At 50.5% G+C, this 13462-nt stretch overlaps 3 protein-coding genes across 3 annotated transcripts; 1 reads left to right on the forward strand and 2 right to left on the reverse strand.

Annotated features, from left to right (window-relative positions):
• Nucleotides 1-3661: 3661 nt before the first annotated feature.
• COCSUDRAFT_60971 (hypothetical protein) lies at nucleotides 3662-4847 on the reverse strand (the record flags this gene model as incomplete). The annotated part of the gene is made up of 4 exons (XM_005650458.1): nucleotides 3662-3803; nucleotides 4125-4315; nucleotides 4458-4595; nucleotides 4752-4847. 4 exons carry the CDS (start codon nucleotides 4845-4847, stop codon nucleotides 3662-3664), a joined length of 567 nt encoding a protein of 188 aa, XP_005650515.1.
• Nucleotides 4848-6788: 1941 nt separating this feature from the next.
• On the forward strand, nucleotides 6789-11097 carry COCSUDRAFT_13116 (vacuolar protein sorting-associated protein 35; the record flags this gene model as incomplete). The annotated part of the gene is made up of 15 exons (XM_005650459.1): nucleotides 6789-6863; nucleotides 6942-7073; nucleotides 7163-7251; nucleotides 7363-7504; nucleotides 7648-7796; nucleotides 7922-8021; nucleotides 8139-8344; nucleotides 8454-8667; nucleotides 8807-8962; nucleotides 9092-9232; nucleotides 9352-9579; nucleotides 9763-9909; nucleotides 10019-10228; nucleotides 10622-10828; nucleotides 10945-11097. Coding segments are annotated over 15 exons (2349 nt in total), but the record flags the coding sequence as incomplete, so codon positions are not given.
• Nucleotides 11098-11297: 200 nt separating this feature from the next.
• COCSUDRAFT_22211 (WD40 repeat-like protein) lies at nucleotides 11298-13185 on the reverse strand. The gene is made up of 7 exons (XM_005650460.1): nucleotides 12976-13185; nucleotides 12831-12899; nucleotides 12524-12697; nucleotides 12263-12406; nucleotides 11991-12128; nucleotides 11665-11880; nucleotides 11298-11578 (listed from the first exon to the last, which is right to left on the reverse strand). The coding sequence occupies exons 1-7, from the start codon at nucleotides 13027-13029 to the stop codon at nucleotides 11456-11458; spliced, it is 918 nt and encodes a 305-aa protein (XP_005650517.1). The 5' UTR covers nucleotides 13030-13185; the 3' UTR covers nucleotides 11298-11455.
• Nucleotides 13186-13462: the final 277 nt, after the last annotated feature.

Raw genomic sequence — 13462 nt, forward strand, 5'->3', positions numbered from 1 at the left:
ACACGGCCAGTTGTTTGGAAGTCAATATGTGCACTGCTGCTGAAACGAACCCCATACCGATGTGCCGAGAATTCGGGTGGACCTTACCTGCAGGATGAGCTGCGCCTGTACTCGCCCGCGCTGCTTCAGAAGCCTGCTATAGTGGTCGCTAACAAAACAGATTTGTTGAAAGAGCACGAATCTGCCCTGGCAGTGACAACATTGCAGCAGTCGACAGATTTACCTGCTGTAGCTGTGTCTGCACTGAAGCGGGATGGCATTTCTGTTTTGAGGGATGCTCTTTTGCAGCACAATCTACGCCCTGATCTGCGACATCATCCCACACAGTGAAGTGATGAAAAACACATCTTGAGATCTTGAGCTGAGTGGCATTCGTTCATTCATTCGCAAACAAGGTCTATCAGATCTGCTACTTGAGGAGTGTACCATGCTTGTAATCTGCACCATCTGATGTTTTGTTGGCCAACTGTAGTGTACTCCTCCATGGTGTCAACCCCCAGTGGCATTGTTTCGCGTTGTTGCCATTTGCATCTTGCTTTGATGCCAAACTTGCATAGTGTATAAGTTTACATGCACAAGGGCAACGACTGGAATTAGGGAGCACACAGCGCAAATACTTATGACTTATTTATTTTCTCAGCTAACTCGACAGAGCAAGCTGAACCATCTCGATTGCCTCTTCGAACCAATGAACCATGTACTGCTCATAACATGCATGCCCCATACCAGCAAGTAAGCTCAGTGATCATTGTATCAAACAACACCCCTCTAGCCCTGAAGGTGTGCACATAAATATTATGCGTGGAAGTGTCACAATCAAATCTTCACTGCAACTTGAAGTCCTTCAGGTCTATCAAGATTTCATTTCTTCTCAAAAATGGCAACGTGAAGGGATCATTGTAGCGGGCAAGCGTGTATCCATCTCCAGGCGATAGGCCATCCACAAGCAGTGCCCCCCGCAAGCGCCGTTCTGCTTCAACGACCTGCAGAACACATAATGTGTACAGCCACCATCATGGCAGGCATGTGGACTCTACACTTCTCACGGCCGATGTATGCCAATGCTGAGGAGCAGCAAAAGCAGATGCCAGCACAGAGACAACTCACCTCACTGTCAAGTGGAAAACCACTGAAGCTGAGGGCCGCCATTGTTTTGTTGCCCTCTGATACCACTTGCATTCTGCAAACATAGAGTTGAACGTGATTGCCCTGATAAAAGTTTCATTGCAGCAAGGCTGAATGTGAAACTGCATTCTCCATTCTTGTATGCCAGTGTCCAACCTTGAGTCTCTTGGAGTTGGAAATTTGTCTGGATTATTCCCCAATTTTGCTTCCATGACAAAGGCCATCTTCCCCTCTCTGCTGGCTTGTCCTGCTGTGGTGAAAACTGGAGTCGTCATCTCCATCTTTTGCTGCAAACCATTCACACACCCGTCAGCGATGCAGTCTCTCCTATGCAGTCTTCTGCATACACAATGCTGGGTACTGCACCTTCTCATTGTTCCCGCCAAAGATGTAGCCCGCCAGATCATTGAAGCCAGATCCTGCAATTGCATGGCTTTGGTGTCTCATAATCTTCCTTAAATCAGTTAGCCTCAAATTTTGAGCATACAAAGCAACTTGGAGATAATCTTACCTGAAGCCGGTGATGATCCTGAAGGCATGGGTATCTCTGCTGTCAAAAATTGAGAGTACTGTCTCACTTCATAATCTCTATTCTTTTGCAGAACCTGATACTTGGGCGTGTCCAAGTCTGGAGTTTGCATGGGACTGAGAGCCATACTCATCACATGTAGGACCCCCTCCATCTGCAATGGCAAGCAACCATGAAGAAGAGAAAAGCAAGATGACTGTTCAATGTCTTGCGTTATGAGAGTTATGGCAACAGCTTACACTCAAAAAGTTATTGTTAGCGACTGCATCCCAAACATCGCGTTGGCTCTGCAGCTGTCCCCCGCCACTTATCGTATAGTAAGACCGCCCTGTAAAGATGATATTCTGCTGCCAAGGGAAAGCCTTCAATCTAGCACTGAACGTCCACCTGCCAAGCAAACACCACAGGCACCTATCTGAGAAAAGGCATATGCACATAGCAAGCAGCGCAACGGTATTGAGCACGCAGGATCGCCACCTTGTCACAACTTCTTCAGGCCAATCTCCTTGAGCGCTGCTGTGCACAACATGCTCAATGTCGAAGATGTTTGTAAGAAGACGCAAGTTCTGCGCAAATGCTGCTCTTCCTTGCAGCTGTACAATGGGATCTGAGAAGCGAAAGTCCTGGGCGTAGCGACTTTCCGTGATCACCTAGAAGGTGTGAGATTTCACATCAGTTCATACTTAGGACTTCAGCATGCAGTTCCATTCCAATCCAACTCTTTCCATCACATCTCACCCCTTTGGTGAACATCTGCTCGATCTCACTCTCCAGAGAGTGAATGATCTGCTCGGCCCTCCCCGTGCTGCTTTGGTGCGCTGGTATTGAAGCTGGTTTGATAGAGTCACTTGCGGGGCTTATTGGACTTGCCGTGCAGAGGACACGTCGTGTGCAGAGTTTTCGTGCATTCAGACAACCCCTGTGAGTAATGGCTCTCAGATGGTTGCGTGGAGGCAGGATCACTGGCAACGAATTCATCGGACAGGAGACTGTGCAGATCAACGGTGTGTCAGCAACCTTTCTCGAGAGAATGAATGTCGCTACACAGTCTGAAGATAGCTTGAGGTACCTTGCACGAAGATAGCGTGGGTGGACAACACGACGGTTGACACGGTTTCACATTCGAGCTCAGGACAGCTTCCTATTGACAGGAAGCTGGGGGTCGATAGGAAAAGGAAGCACATTTCTCGACATTGGTATGGTTGCAGATGTCCTCATGAACACTTCTTATGACTTTCGATGGTGACATTCTCAGCACTGTCAGCGCTGACGCTGCAGCCGGCCGGGGCGCCCCGCGCCCCAGGGCTGGGGCAAGCCCTACTAGGGATCCTAGTATTACTGGGATCCTAGGATCCGGATAGTATTATATAATATCATATGATATGATGATCATGCATTGGATGCATCATGGATCTAAAGATCAGTCAATTGTCATGGTGACCGTCCAGGTCTCTGTCGCCATGTCTTGCATTGTCCCTTCCAGCACTGCCTCAATGCCTTCAGTCTCTTAATCTCTGGTGTGTGTCATGTCACAAATAGACGGTCAACTACATTGTCTCTGGGTGATGTTGACATCAACATCACCAATGGTACCACTGTCAAGTCCCAGAGCCTCGACTTGGAGCTGATCAGCAGCTTGAGCAATGTGGTAAAGTTCTCCGCGCTGTCGCTTGCTAGCATGCTTTGGCACCATTGCTTGGCATGCAGATATGTCTTCAGCCACTGGGATCTAGTAATCAAATACCTAGGGACCCTGACTTGGATGCAAGGGAGTCTAGCCGCATCAACAGCAGGAACTTCTTGGTTGGAGCAGCACTCACAGTCGAGCATCCAGAAGGCTTAGACGCCTTCGTTCCTAGCGTCTGATCGCTAGGATGATATTGCGACTCCAGAGTTTGCAAAAGCCGTCACCTGCAAGTTTGATGGCAGCTTTTCATCTGTAGTACCCTCAAGTGCGCAGTGTTTATCAGTTGCTGGTATACCATGATGAGAATGCCAGAGAGATTTTCAAGGTTTGTAGTTGGAAGCACAGTGGTAGGTGACAAACGCAGGTGGGAGCTGCACCTGCGCAGAAGGTACCTGTGCGGAAGTTGCAGGGGCTTCCTTGGGAGCTGACGCCTCAGCAATTGTTCGTCGTACAGCTGCTGCCCTGATAAAGCCCCAGCCCCAAACATTCAGCCATCATTCAAAGCATCTACCTGGTGTGTTGCCAAGCTAGTATTGAAGTGTCCACTCTTGAAATACAAAAAGGTGCCGAGTTGCTCTCACCTTGTGGAGTGCAGCTCTGACGTTGCTACTCGCTTGTAAGGCTGCACTGTTTCTGATCCAAAGCCTGGGATATGAAGGTTCCTGTGCAAGGCAAGCTTGCGTATTGTCATCAAATTAGGCACAGCTAACTTCAAGGGCTTCTCACACTTAGCCAGAATCTAGCTCAATAGGGCATATGTGCACAGAAGATCGGCGCACGCACCAGGTCCTCTCAAAATATGGAGCCACGTCTGATGGTGCAAGCTGCTCTGCACCTCGCTTGCGCGCAGAAGCACATCCAAACACAATTGCCTTTGTTATCCAGTCTTCAGCCAGCTCCAGTAAGGCAGCCTCAGCCTCACTGCCTGCGCTGCTTGCGCTGCCCCCAGCCGCCGTTGCCAGCCTCTCAATGCTCTGCAGCACCGACCTTTTCAGAGGTAAGGCACTCGCTAACAAACAAAGTCATGAGCCTTCACAGATAGCTGGAAACCTGATAACACAGTGAATAATGTCGGTTGACATCGTTGGTAACATTATCAACACATTATCAGCGCACCCTCTTTGGAATGATCCGCCTGTCCTCATCTGTCAAGGGTCTCTGCTGCTGAACTGGTAGTGCCTGGGGCAGAGATGGCTGCACCGCTGGCTGTGGCCCCACTGCTCTGTACAAAGGCTGCCCAGCAACCATGTGCGACTGCAAACATGCAAAACCCCGGTTGTGATTGTTGCAAACAGCTGGAAACCCAACACCTCCACCCGCATTCCCATTGACACACAGCAAGATGGGAGCCAAAAGAAAATTTTCACGTGCTGTGCAATACTGTCTGTGATAAGCCTTGTAGGCACTCACCTGATATTGGGGCTGGGCAAAGTTCTGGGGTTGTATGCCTGGCTGACTCATCACAGGTGGCCACTGACTGTAATTCTGAACCACCGGCTGCTGCATGGGTCGTGCCTGCCGTAACCGCGCCAAACCGAGTGTTTTAAGGGCAAGCAATATACCGGTATATACTTCTCCTGAGGATAGACAGAGCTCAAATTGATGGACCAAATCTTGACCTACTTGGAGTCCTTGGCTGCCTGCAAATCCGATTGGACTCTGTCCCAGAGACGGTCCAGGGAGTCTGGGTACATTGATGGATGCTCTGTTGGGAGCATCTGCAACAAGCATCAAGCGCGGAATTGTTGGTCCGAGGTACCCCATCAGCGATAGTGATGAGGACATACAGCAGCACTGTGAGAGGAGCACATGAACCAGCACACGAACATGTAGTTTGCTGCTGAGGTACAGGTTGACTGGCTGAGAGGTTCCAAGGAGGCCCGCGAGGCAATTGCTGTTGCGAGAAGCCAAGCAAAGATGTTATATCAGGTCGCACACTTCCCTGCAAAGCATAGCATTTCCACCACTAAGCGTGGGATTTATTTGCTTGAAGCAATCTATGATCTCACGGGGGGTTGAAAATTTCAGGACTTACCAGTGGCATGATTGGCAGCTGCCCAACAGCAACAGGTGGCTGTGGTCTAATTTGTGCCGCTGCTGCCTGAAACTGCGCTAAGGCTGTGGACAGACAGATCACAGTCTCATAATTGGCCAGAAAGGAATGTATTATTACATTTTAGAGTACATGAAACGACAAGAAAGCACAGAAATGATACCATAGCATTACACAGCCATTCACCTGGTGGCTGGACAGGTGCTGGCGCAACAGTTAAACCTTGTGTCACAACGGTCGCGCTTGCGCCCTGTTCAAGCACCTTCTGATGTTCAGAACATGAAGTGAAAGCACGCCCTGACCGCCAAATTGTATAAAACAACAAAGTTATGCCTGTTGCTTTGTTGTCACGTGTGAAAAGGGAATAAGCAAAACCATATCCAACTTCCCTCCGTTTGCTTACCATCGTAGCTGATGGCTCTTGATGCCGTGACATGTTACCAGATGTCTGCTGACGTATTGGATTGAGGTGATCTGACTGTATGAACAGGGGCTGTTCCTGAACACCTTGAATCTAGCACCGCAGCCTACTATGCAACATAAACATCAAGGCCAGCTTTCGGCTAATCGCATTTCTTCGTCATGTGTAAAGAAGAGTGTAGTGCTTTTCGTTATTATTGTGCTCCTGGGACGGGGGAAAATAGTATTTTTGTTGCATGATATTCACTTGCGATTCAGCCCTTTCTATCAATCTTGGCGCTCGCTCTACCTTGGGTACCAAGGGTGTCTGTTGGGTTGATGTCTGATGGGAAAGGAGAAATGCAGCAAGCGTCAGGAACGCCTCCCCGTGCGTGGAAATTCATGCATGATACTGCAGGACAGAAGGAAGATCATGAGGAAAGAGATGGCCCTGAAACAAACCTCGAGAGCAAGAATAGGGAAGAATGTCCTAAATTTCACTTCAAGGAGCAGAGGCAAACAATTCACACGTCTCAATCCAGCCAGATGGTGAGCTTACACATGCTTTCCCCAGCCTATATTCGCACACTTTTTTTTTCTGTTTGCTACATGTGAACGTTTAAATGTACAATAAGTGCGGGTATCTTTGACTACCGGTTGGTATTTTCCAATGTGCACCTTCAACTTATTCGTTATGATCCCAGACAACGTTTGTGTTGCTGGTATCCCTTCCTTGCATGCCTCTCAACTCAAGATGTCTCAATGTGCAGGACGAACACAGGATCATGACTCCTCAGGTGCGACACAGGCCGTATCAGGCTTCCAGATCAGTATGACCAAGCTGGCTCCAAGTTGTTGCTCATATACGCTGCACCATCACCTCGAACAAAACGAGAGAATTCACAAGCCTAGTGAATTATGAAAGATGATGCTCACTCGCACAACAGCCTGGTCATTCCAGCACTCACTTTCCTGTTCACTTCCCCATCGTTCAGGAAGAGCAGGTCAAATGGCTGCAAGATGCCAGCAACTCCGTGAAGAGGAATGCCTTCTACATGAAGCGTGCCCTGGTGCGCATCTTGCATCTCGAATTTCGCTCTTTTCAGCGAGCCCTGGAGTGCTAGTGGTCAGCACGGTTATGTATGCAGGACGAGGACAACCTCAGGGAGGCACTGCGATTCTCGGCTGCCATGCTTGTGGAGCTGCGCACATCCCTGCTGACACCTCAAAAGTATTTTGAGTTGTACATGCAAGCTTTTGACGAACTCCGTCATCTTGAGGTGATGCTCTTGGACCATAATCGCCTGTTCTCCTGAAGCATGTACCTGTAAGACCCTGCTCATAACGCACTTATCCCAATCTGGTGCAGGCATTCTTCAAGGAGGAACACTCGAAAGGCAGATCATATGCGGATCTGTACGAGCTTGTCCAGCACGCCGGAAATGTGCTTCCGCGGCTGTAAGGCCCCCAACGGGCCATCTTGGCTCTGGCAAGTTTTGAAAGGTGGAAGTACAGGTGGCTTCTGTCATCTACCTCAGTGCTCATTAAATCATGCTGTTGATGACACAGGTACCTTCTCTGCACAGTCGGCTCATGTTTCATCCGCTCAAAAGAGGCACATGCCAAGGATATTCTCAAGGATTTGGTGGAGATGTGCAAGGGTGTGCAGCACCCCACCCGAGGGTTGTTCCTGCGATCCTACCTGTGCCAGGTGACACCGCCAATGCTTTGCAGTGCCCCTAGAGCATGGCAGAAGATGACTTGACTTTGATAATGATTCTTATAACATTGGCACCAGCGAGCACCTCAATCCAGACATTCTTGAAGATGTGGAATGTGGTGCTACATGATCAGGTGTCCCGCGGGTTGCTCCCTGACACAGGCTCAGAGTATGAGGGTGATGGTGGCGACATAAATGATGCCCTGGAATTTCTGCTGCTGAACTTCACAGAGATGAACAAGTTGTGGGTACGCATGCAGCATCAAGGCAGCGGCAAGGACAGGTGGCTGCTGTCTCCTCCATTCCTTCTGCATCCAATTTGGATTATGCTTGGTGACTTTTGGCTGGCCGTGTGCACGGAGTGAAAGAGGCAGGTATAAAGTTTGGCATATCTGCATGGTTGCGCAGAGAAAGGAAAGAAGGTGAACGCCAGCAGCTCGCAGACCTCGTTGGCAAGAACCTCACCTACATCAGTCAACTGGAAGGGCTCGACTTCAAGCTCTACCAGGTGCATTCCAGTTCCACACACTCATGTCGATTCAACTTGTCTCTGGTTTCCCATGAGCGCTCACTGGGGCATGCACAATCCAGATAAAGGGAGTTGACTGGACATTGTGTGCCACAGGATGTTGTCCAGAGCCGAATGATGGAGCAGGTCGTCAGCTGTAAGGATGAGATTGCGCAGCAGTATCTGATGCAGTGCATCATTCAGGGCTTCCCTGATGAGTTCCACCTTGGCACACTGCCCACTCTCCTGGCAGCTCTGCCAGAGCTGCAGTCCGGCGTCAAAGTCCACCTCGTCCTGGCATCCCTCCTTGATCGCTTGTCCAGGTGCGTAATCCCCTACTCAAGTCTGCTGGAGACACCGGCGAAATCGTCTGTGCATGTCTTTGCAGCTGCCGCAGTTGCTGCATCTGAATGTAAGAATTTTTGGCTGCAGGTTTGCCGCCACAGATGCCTCAGTTGTGGATCAGTTCAACGACAGCGACGCATTTGGTCAACTGTTGGGCGCTGCGACGAGGGTGTCAGAGCAGCACACCGAGATGCCTGGTGCAGACATTGCAGCCATGTATATTTCCCTGGCAAACTTCGTTGGAGCAGTGTATCCAGATCACCTCGATTACATTGACCGCGTGCTGCAGTCCTGCCATGAGGTATTTTACCTATGACTGTCTCACAGCAGGTTTTCGGCCTCGTTCCAATTCATATTTTAAGCACATGTATGGCTTGGTCAAGTGCAAGCAAAGAGAAAACTAAGTCAACTCATTTACGTATATTTGGATTGCTCGACAGGCACTGGAAGGTCATGGGGACATCAGGGAGGACAGGACAGAGAAGCAGATAGTCGCACTGTTGACGTTGCCACTCACTTCCTATGACCCCGTCACTGTTCTGGGCTTGTCCACATATCCCCGTGTCATGTCACTCCTGAAGCCAGCCACCTGCAAGGTATAATCCCCAGCAATGCTCATTTGGTCCTGCCTGATCCAAAACACATTTTACATCGTTTCAACAGGCACGGTCCGGATTGCTTTTAAACGTTGACGTTGGCCCAAAGCTCCAATTGTTCTGCTGCAGGCCATGGCAGTCAAGATTGTGCAAACGATATTGAAGGTTGGAACTGAGATCAGCGAACCTGCACAAGTGGAGATGCTGCTGGACTTCATTGCTCCTCTTGTGGCTGATGTCCACCTGGACGGAGGCGATGATGATGAGGAGGTGCCCCCATGGCCTTGTCTTTCTGCAATGTGTTCATGGCACATCTGCACATCTTCGCAGTGGCTATCAGCCAGTGCTGCAAATGTCGGTGGAGTTCAGGCATGAGCTCTGGTGTGCAGGACTTTGAGGATGAGCAGGGGCTGGTGGCGCGGCTGATCCACCGGCTGCGGGCCAGCGATCCAGCACAGCACTATGCATTGCTGCAGACTGCCCGTGAGCGCTTCTCAGCCGGTGGCGCGCGCAGATTGCGGCACACGCTGCCGCCTATTGCATTTGCTGCCTTGGGCATCGTTGCTCGCCTGGCTGCTGCCGATGATGCCAAAGCAACAGGTCCTTCGCCGAAGGAGGTGAAAGTCTGTTGTCATCCTTGCCAAACATGGAAAATGGCGCATAGCCTGGACCTGTCAAAAGCTAAGCGAAGCATCATCACCAGACTCCCTTTGTCAGTACAGAACCTGTGGCGGCATCTCTGCTGAAATTGACGTGCTCAGGGTGGAAACATATCTAATGATTGGTTGTGACATGAACAGGTGCTGCAGTTTGTCCATCAGTGTGCGGCGCAGCTTGCCGAGGCGGGTGAGAACGCAGAGATGGCCCTGCAGCTCTTTCTCACGGCCGCACAGTCCGCCTCTGAGCATGCCCGCCTTGAGCTCATCGCTTATGAGTTCTTCGAGCAGGTAGGGTGCTGAGGATGGACTCCTGAGTGTCTGCGCACATGCCTAGGGCAATCCCAATTCCCTCTTAAGCTTGCAGAAGCTGCCTTCAATTTCTGGTCATGGCCTGCAGGCCTTCATACTGTTCGAGGAGGCGATCCCAGACAGCGCATCTGAGCGGGTGGCTCTGGCCAGCATCACAGGGGCCCTGCAGCGGTGCCGCATCTTCCCCGCTGAGCCCAGAGCCACACTTGTCCACAAAGCCACTGGGTATTCTGCCAAACTGCTGCGGAAGGCTGACCAGTGCCGAGCTGTCCTGGCCTGCTCTCACCTGTACTGGCAGGTGCTCACCAAATCCCTTCTGTCAGTTGCCTTTTGGTATCCCGTCCTGCCTTCTGTCAGACTGTGTTTTGGCAATAGTCGGTTGAGTGTTTCGGACATCGCTCGATGTTTATTGCTCTCCTTTGATCAGGACAATGCGGAAGCTACCAGCGAAGAACCAGAAGAGGGACAGGTGGCAGCTGGAAGTGAGGAAAAAGCCCAAGCAGCTCCCTTCAGTGACGATGGTGAAACTGGCGATGGGGCCAGTTCTTTGCAGCCTCCAGTGCGTTTACCTCTGATGTTTTCAGTTTACACACTTCAAATAGTGCAGTCCTGTGCTTCTCAAGCCAAGGACATCATTTAAGTAATCGTTCGACAAATTCTTTTCTGGCGCTTTGGTTGCAAGTGAACGGAGTCGCACATTGTGCAGGTGCAAGATGGGGAACATGTGATGATGTGCCTGAAACGTGCACTGAAGATTGCACACGCGGCACAGCAGCAGCTGGCTGTTGCGCTGCGTTCGTCTGATACTCTGCCTGCATGGCTCTTTGTGGAGATTCTGAACCACTACCTGTACTACTTTGATCAGGGGCTGTCATCAATCAGCGCCTCAGTCCTGCAGGTGTGAACCCTCTCTTGCAAGGTCCAGGGCAGCACTCCTAGTTAATGTCCAAAAGCGCCAGTTCTCCTCGTCTGAGCCTTACACACTTGTCTCACAAGAATGTCTTCATGTTGCAGAACCTGTTGGAGTTGGTGGCCAATGAGATGGCCGGAGAGAATTGCCAGGCAGATGCCGGTTTGGTTGCATTCTACAATACTACCCTCGCACACATCGCTGCTCAGAAAGTGAAGCCGGAGAAGGCCAGCCTGTATGAGGCCCTGCAGATATAATATGTGTCCTTGCATATGTTCGTCTCTGGCATGCGTTAGTGCTGACTGTTTATCATCGTCTTGCTGTTGTGACTTTGTATTAGTTAAGAGGGAAGGCTTGAGGGCGTGGTAGGACATGTAGGACACTTCCGGGGAGTGCTAGCCGTGATGTAAGAACAAAATCCTTTGAGCAGAATCTTTCCCTTGGTCCAATCAAGATTAAATATTACTGGCAATTACATGGATCTTTACTGGATTAATATTATATGTCCTCACGAATTTGAGCAATGCACCATACCATTGACATTGAATATTCAAATATTAATAGCCTTCTCAACAAATATTTTAAAACTTGGGCCTGCGCTTCAAAGGATGAACCTCAAGAAGCCAATTTCTGCCAGCTTCCATCAAGCGACTCCTTCCACGTTGTCACGTTCCCCTGGCTGTCTGATACTGCTAGAATGCTTCCAGTCACTGACCAACTCACCCGCCACACAGGTGCCTGCACCAGAGAACATTGTAAGAAGGCATGCTTGAAGCAGACATGCAGGGCACATCATTCCCACCAAAAGCGGAAGGCCTTCGCACCTTGAAGTCATGCAGAAGCGTCGGTGTCCATGTGCCGGGTGCGTCTCGGCCCTCAGACCAGATCAGCACCTTCCCATCCTGGCCTGCAGACGCCAGGGTGTTGCTGGGCAGTCCCAGATTGGGAGCCCAGGCAACATCCCGCACCCAATCGCTGTGCCCTGTCAGCGCAGGGCCCTCCTGCTGCCACTCACCCGTCTTCTCATTCAAGCGCCACACCTGCATTTCCATTGGTTGAACTCGGTTGTCATTGATGCCGCAAATCGGAAACTTGCCAAAGCATTGCAGAGATTGCCGCCACAAGCACCATTGATGGGTTGTCAGCATACCCTGACTGTATTGTCTGCACCAGACGAGGCAAGGCGCTTCTCAGGTTGAGCGGGGCCCTTGACTGACACGAGTGAGCCCGCAGGCGCTGCTGGTGACCATGACACCGCTGTTGCGCCCAGACTGTGGGCATCTGCTACCTACACCCCGCCCCAGCACCCCTTATGTCAGGTCCAGCACTCCCACTCATACCTTGGAACGGGACTGCAAAGCAAAGTGATGCTTGTGCCTGTGCTCTTTCCCCCTCAGCACCCAACAGCAGCTGCAGCCGCACCTTGTAAGGCGTCCAGGCACCCTCGTGATATGTGAGAATGGATATTGACCCATCGGATGATGCTGCTGCCAGAATGAGGCCGAGCTCATGCGGTGCAAACGCCACGCTGTTCACAGACGCGCTGTGCACGGGTGCCGAGTATGCCTGTGAGCAGGGCAGCCATGCATGCCCGACTTTAGACTGACAGTGCACACCATATGGTACTACTTGCTCCAACTTGGCCGATTCTTTGAGTTGGCACAGAAAGAAAGCACTGCGCACCTGGACCCACTGGGACTCCTGAGCTTCCTTCCACACTATGACTTTGTGGTCAAATCCGCAAGATGCTAGGAGACTGCCAAACTTTGGGTGTGCCCAAGTCACTTGCCAAACAGGTCCTTCATGTCCTACCAGCTGTGACACTTCCGCCATCTGATCACCAGCTGTCTCAAACACCTGTCGACCGACACAATGGCACGTCTTTGTCATGTGATAGCTAGATTGCTGCAAAACATCAGATGCCCATGATGAGTTGCAGGACAGGCACACAAAGACAGGGAACGTTTTGATGAGATGGCAAGAAGAGAACCTTGATGGTGCGATCAGAGGAACATGTCGCCAAGCGCCGTCCATAGTAGTCAAATTGAACGTCATGCACCTGCGCAGGCAGTGTTTTTAGAGGCACAGCCTCATTACTTTCCATTTGCAAGCACATAAAGAAATCGTTGATTCACCGTGTCAGAATGCCCCGTATCTATTTGCGCGGGAGCAGCGACTGCCGCGGCCATTGCAGCGCAATGCAAAAGCGCCTGAGATGACCAGTATCCTGAAAATCTTGTGCGAGAACAAAGCGAGCACCACCACCGTCGAGCAGGAACCTGATGCTACCTGATGCTTTCAAAAGAAACAACAACCCTTTTCCTTGGATCTTAAGCAATATTAACACAATTCCTCTACGTAAAGTGCATGCAGGACGATTGTCAGTGGGACTGGAAGCTCATTGAAATAAGGTATTGTCGTAAACAGATATGTTCATCACCCTACGACATGGGGTTTTTGAAGGGGCTGAGACTAGGGTTCTCTTAAGGTGCCTCTCCTTCGTACTTCTGTCCATGGAGCGATTATTTAGGAGACAAATCGTCTCTTTTATCTCGCCTTTGTAGAGTTGCATTGACGCTGCACAGTGCGGGGCATCGAATGCAATGGATCAAACAAGAGCTC

The sequence above is a fragment of the Coccomyxa subellipsoidea genome, assembly GCF_000258705.1.
Source record: "Coccomyxa subellipsoidea C-169, whole genome shotgun sequence".
NCBI classification, from domain to species: domain Eukaryota; kingdom Viridiplantae; phylum Chlorophyta; class Trebouxiophyceae; family Coccomyxaceae; genus Coccomyxa; species Coccomyxa subellipsoidea.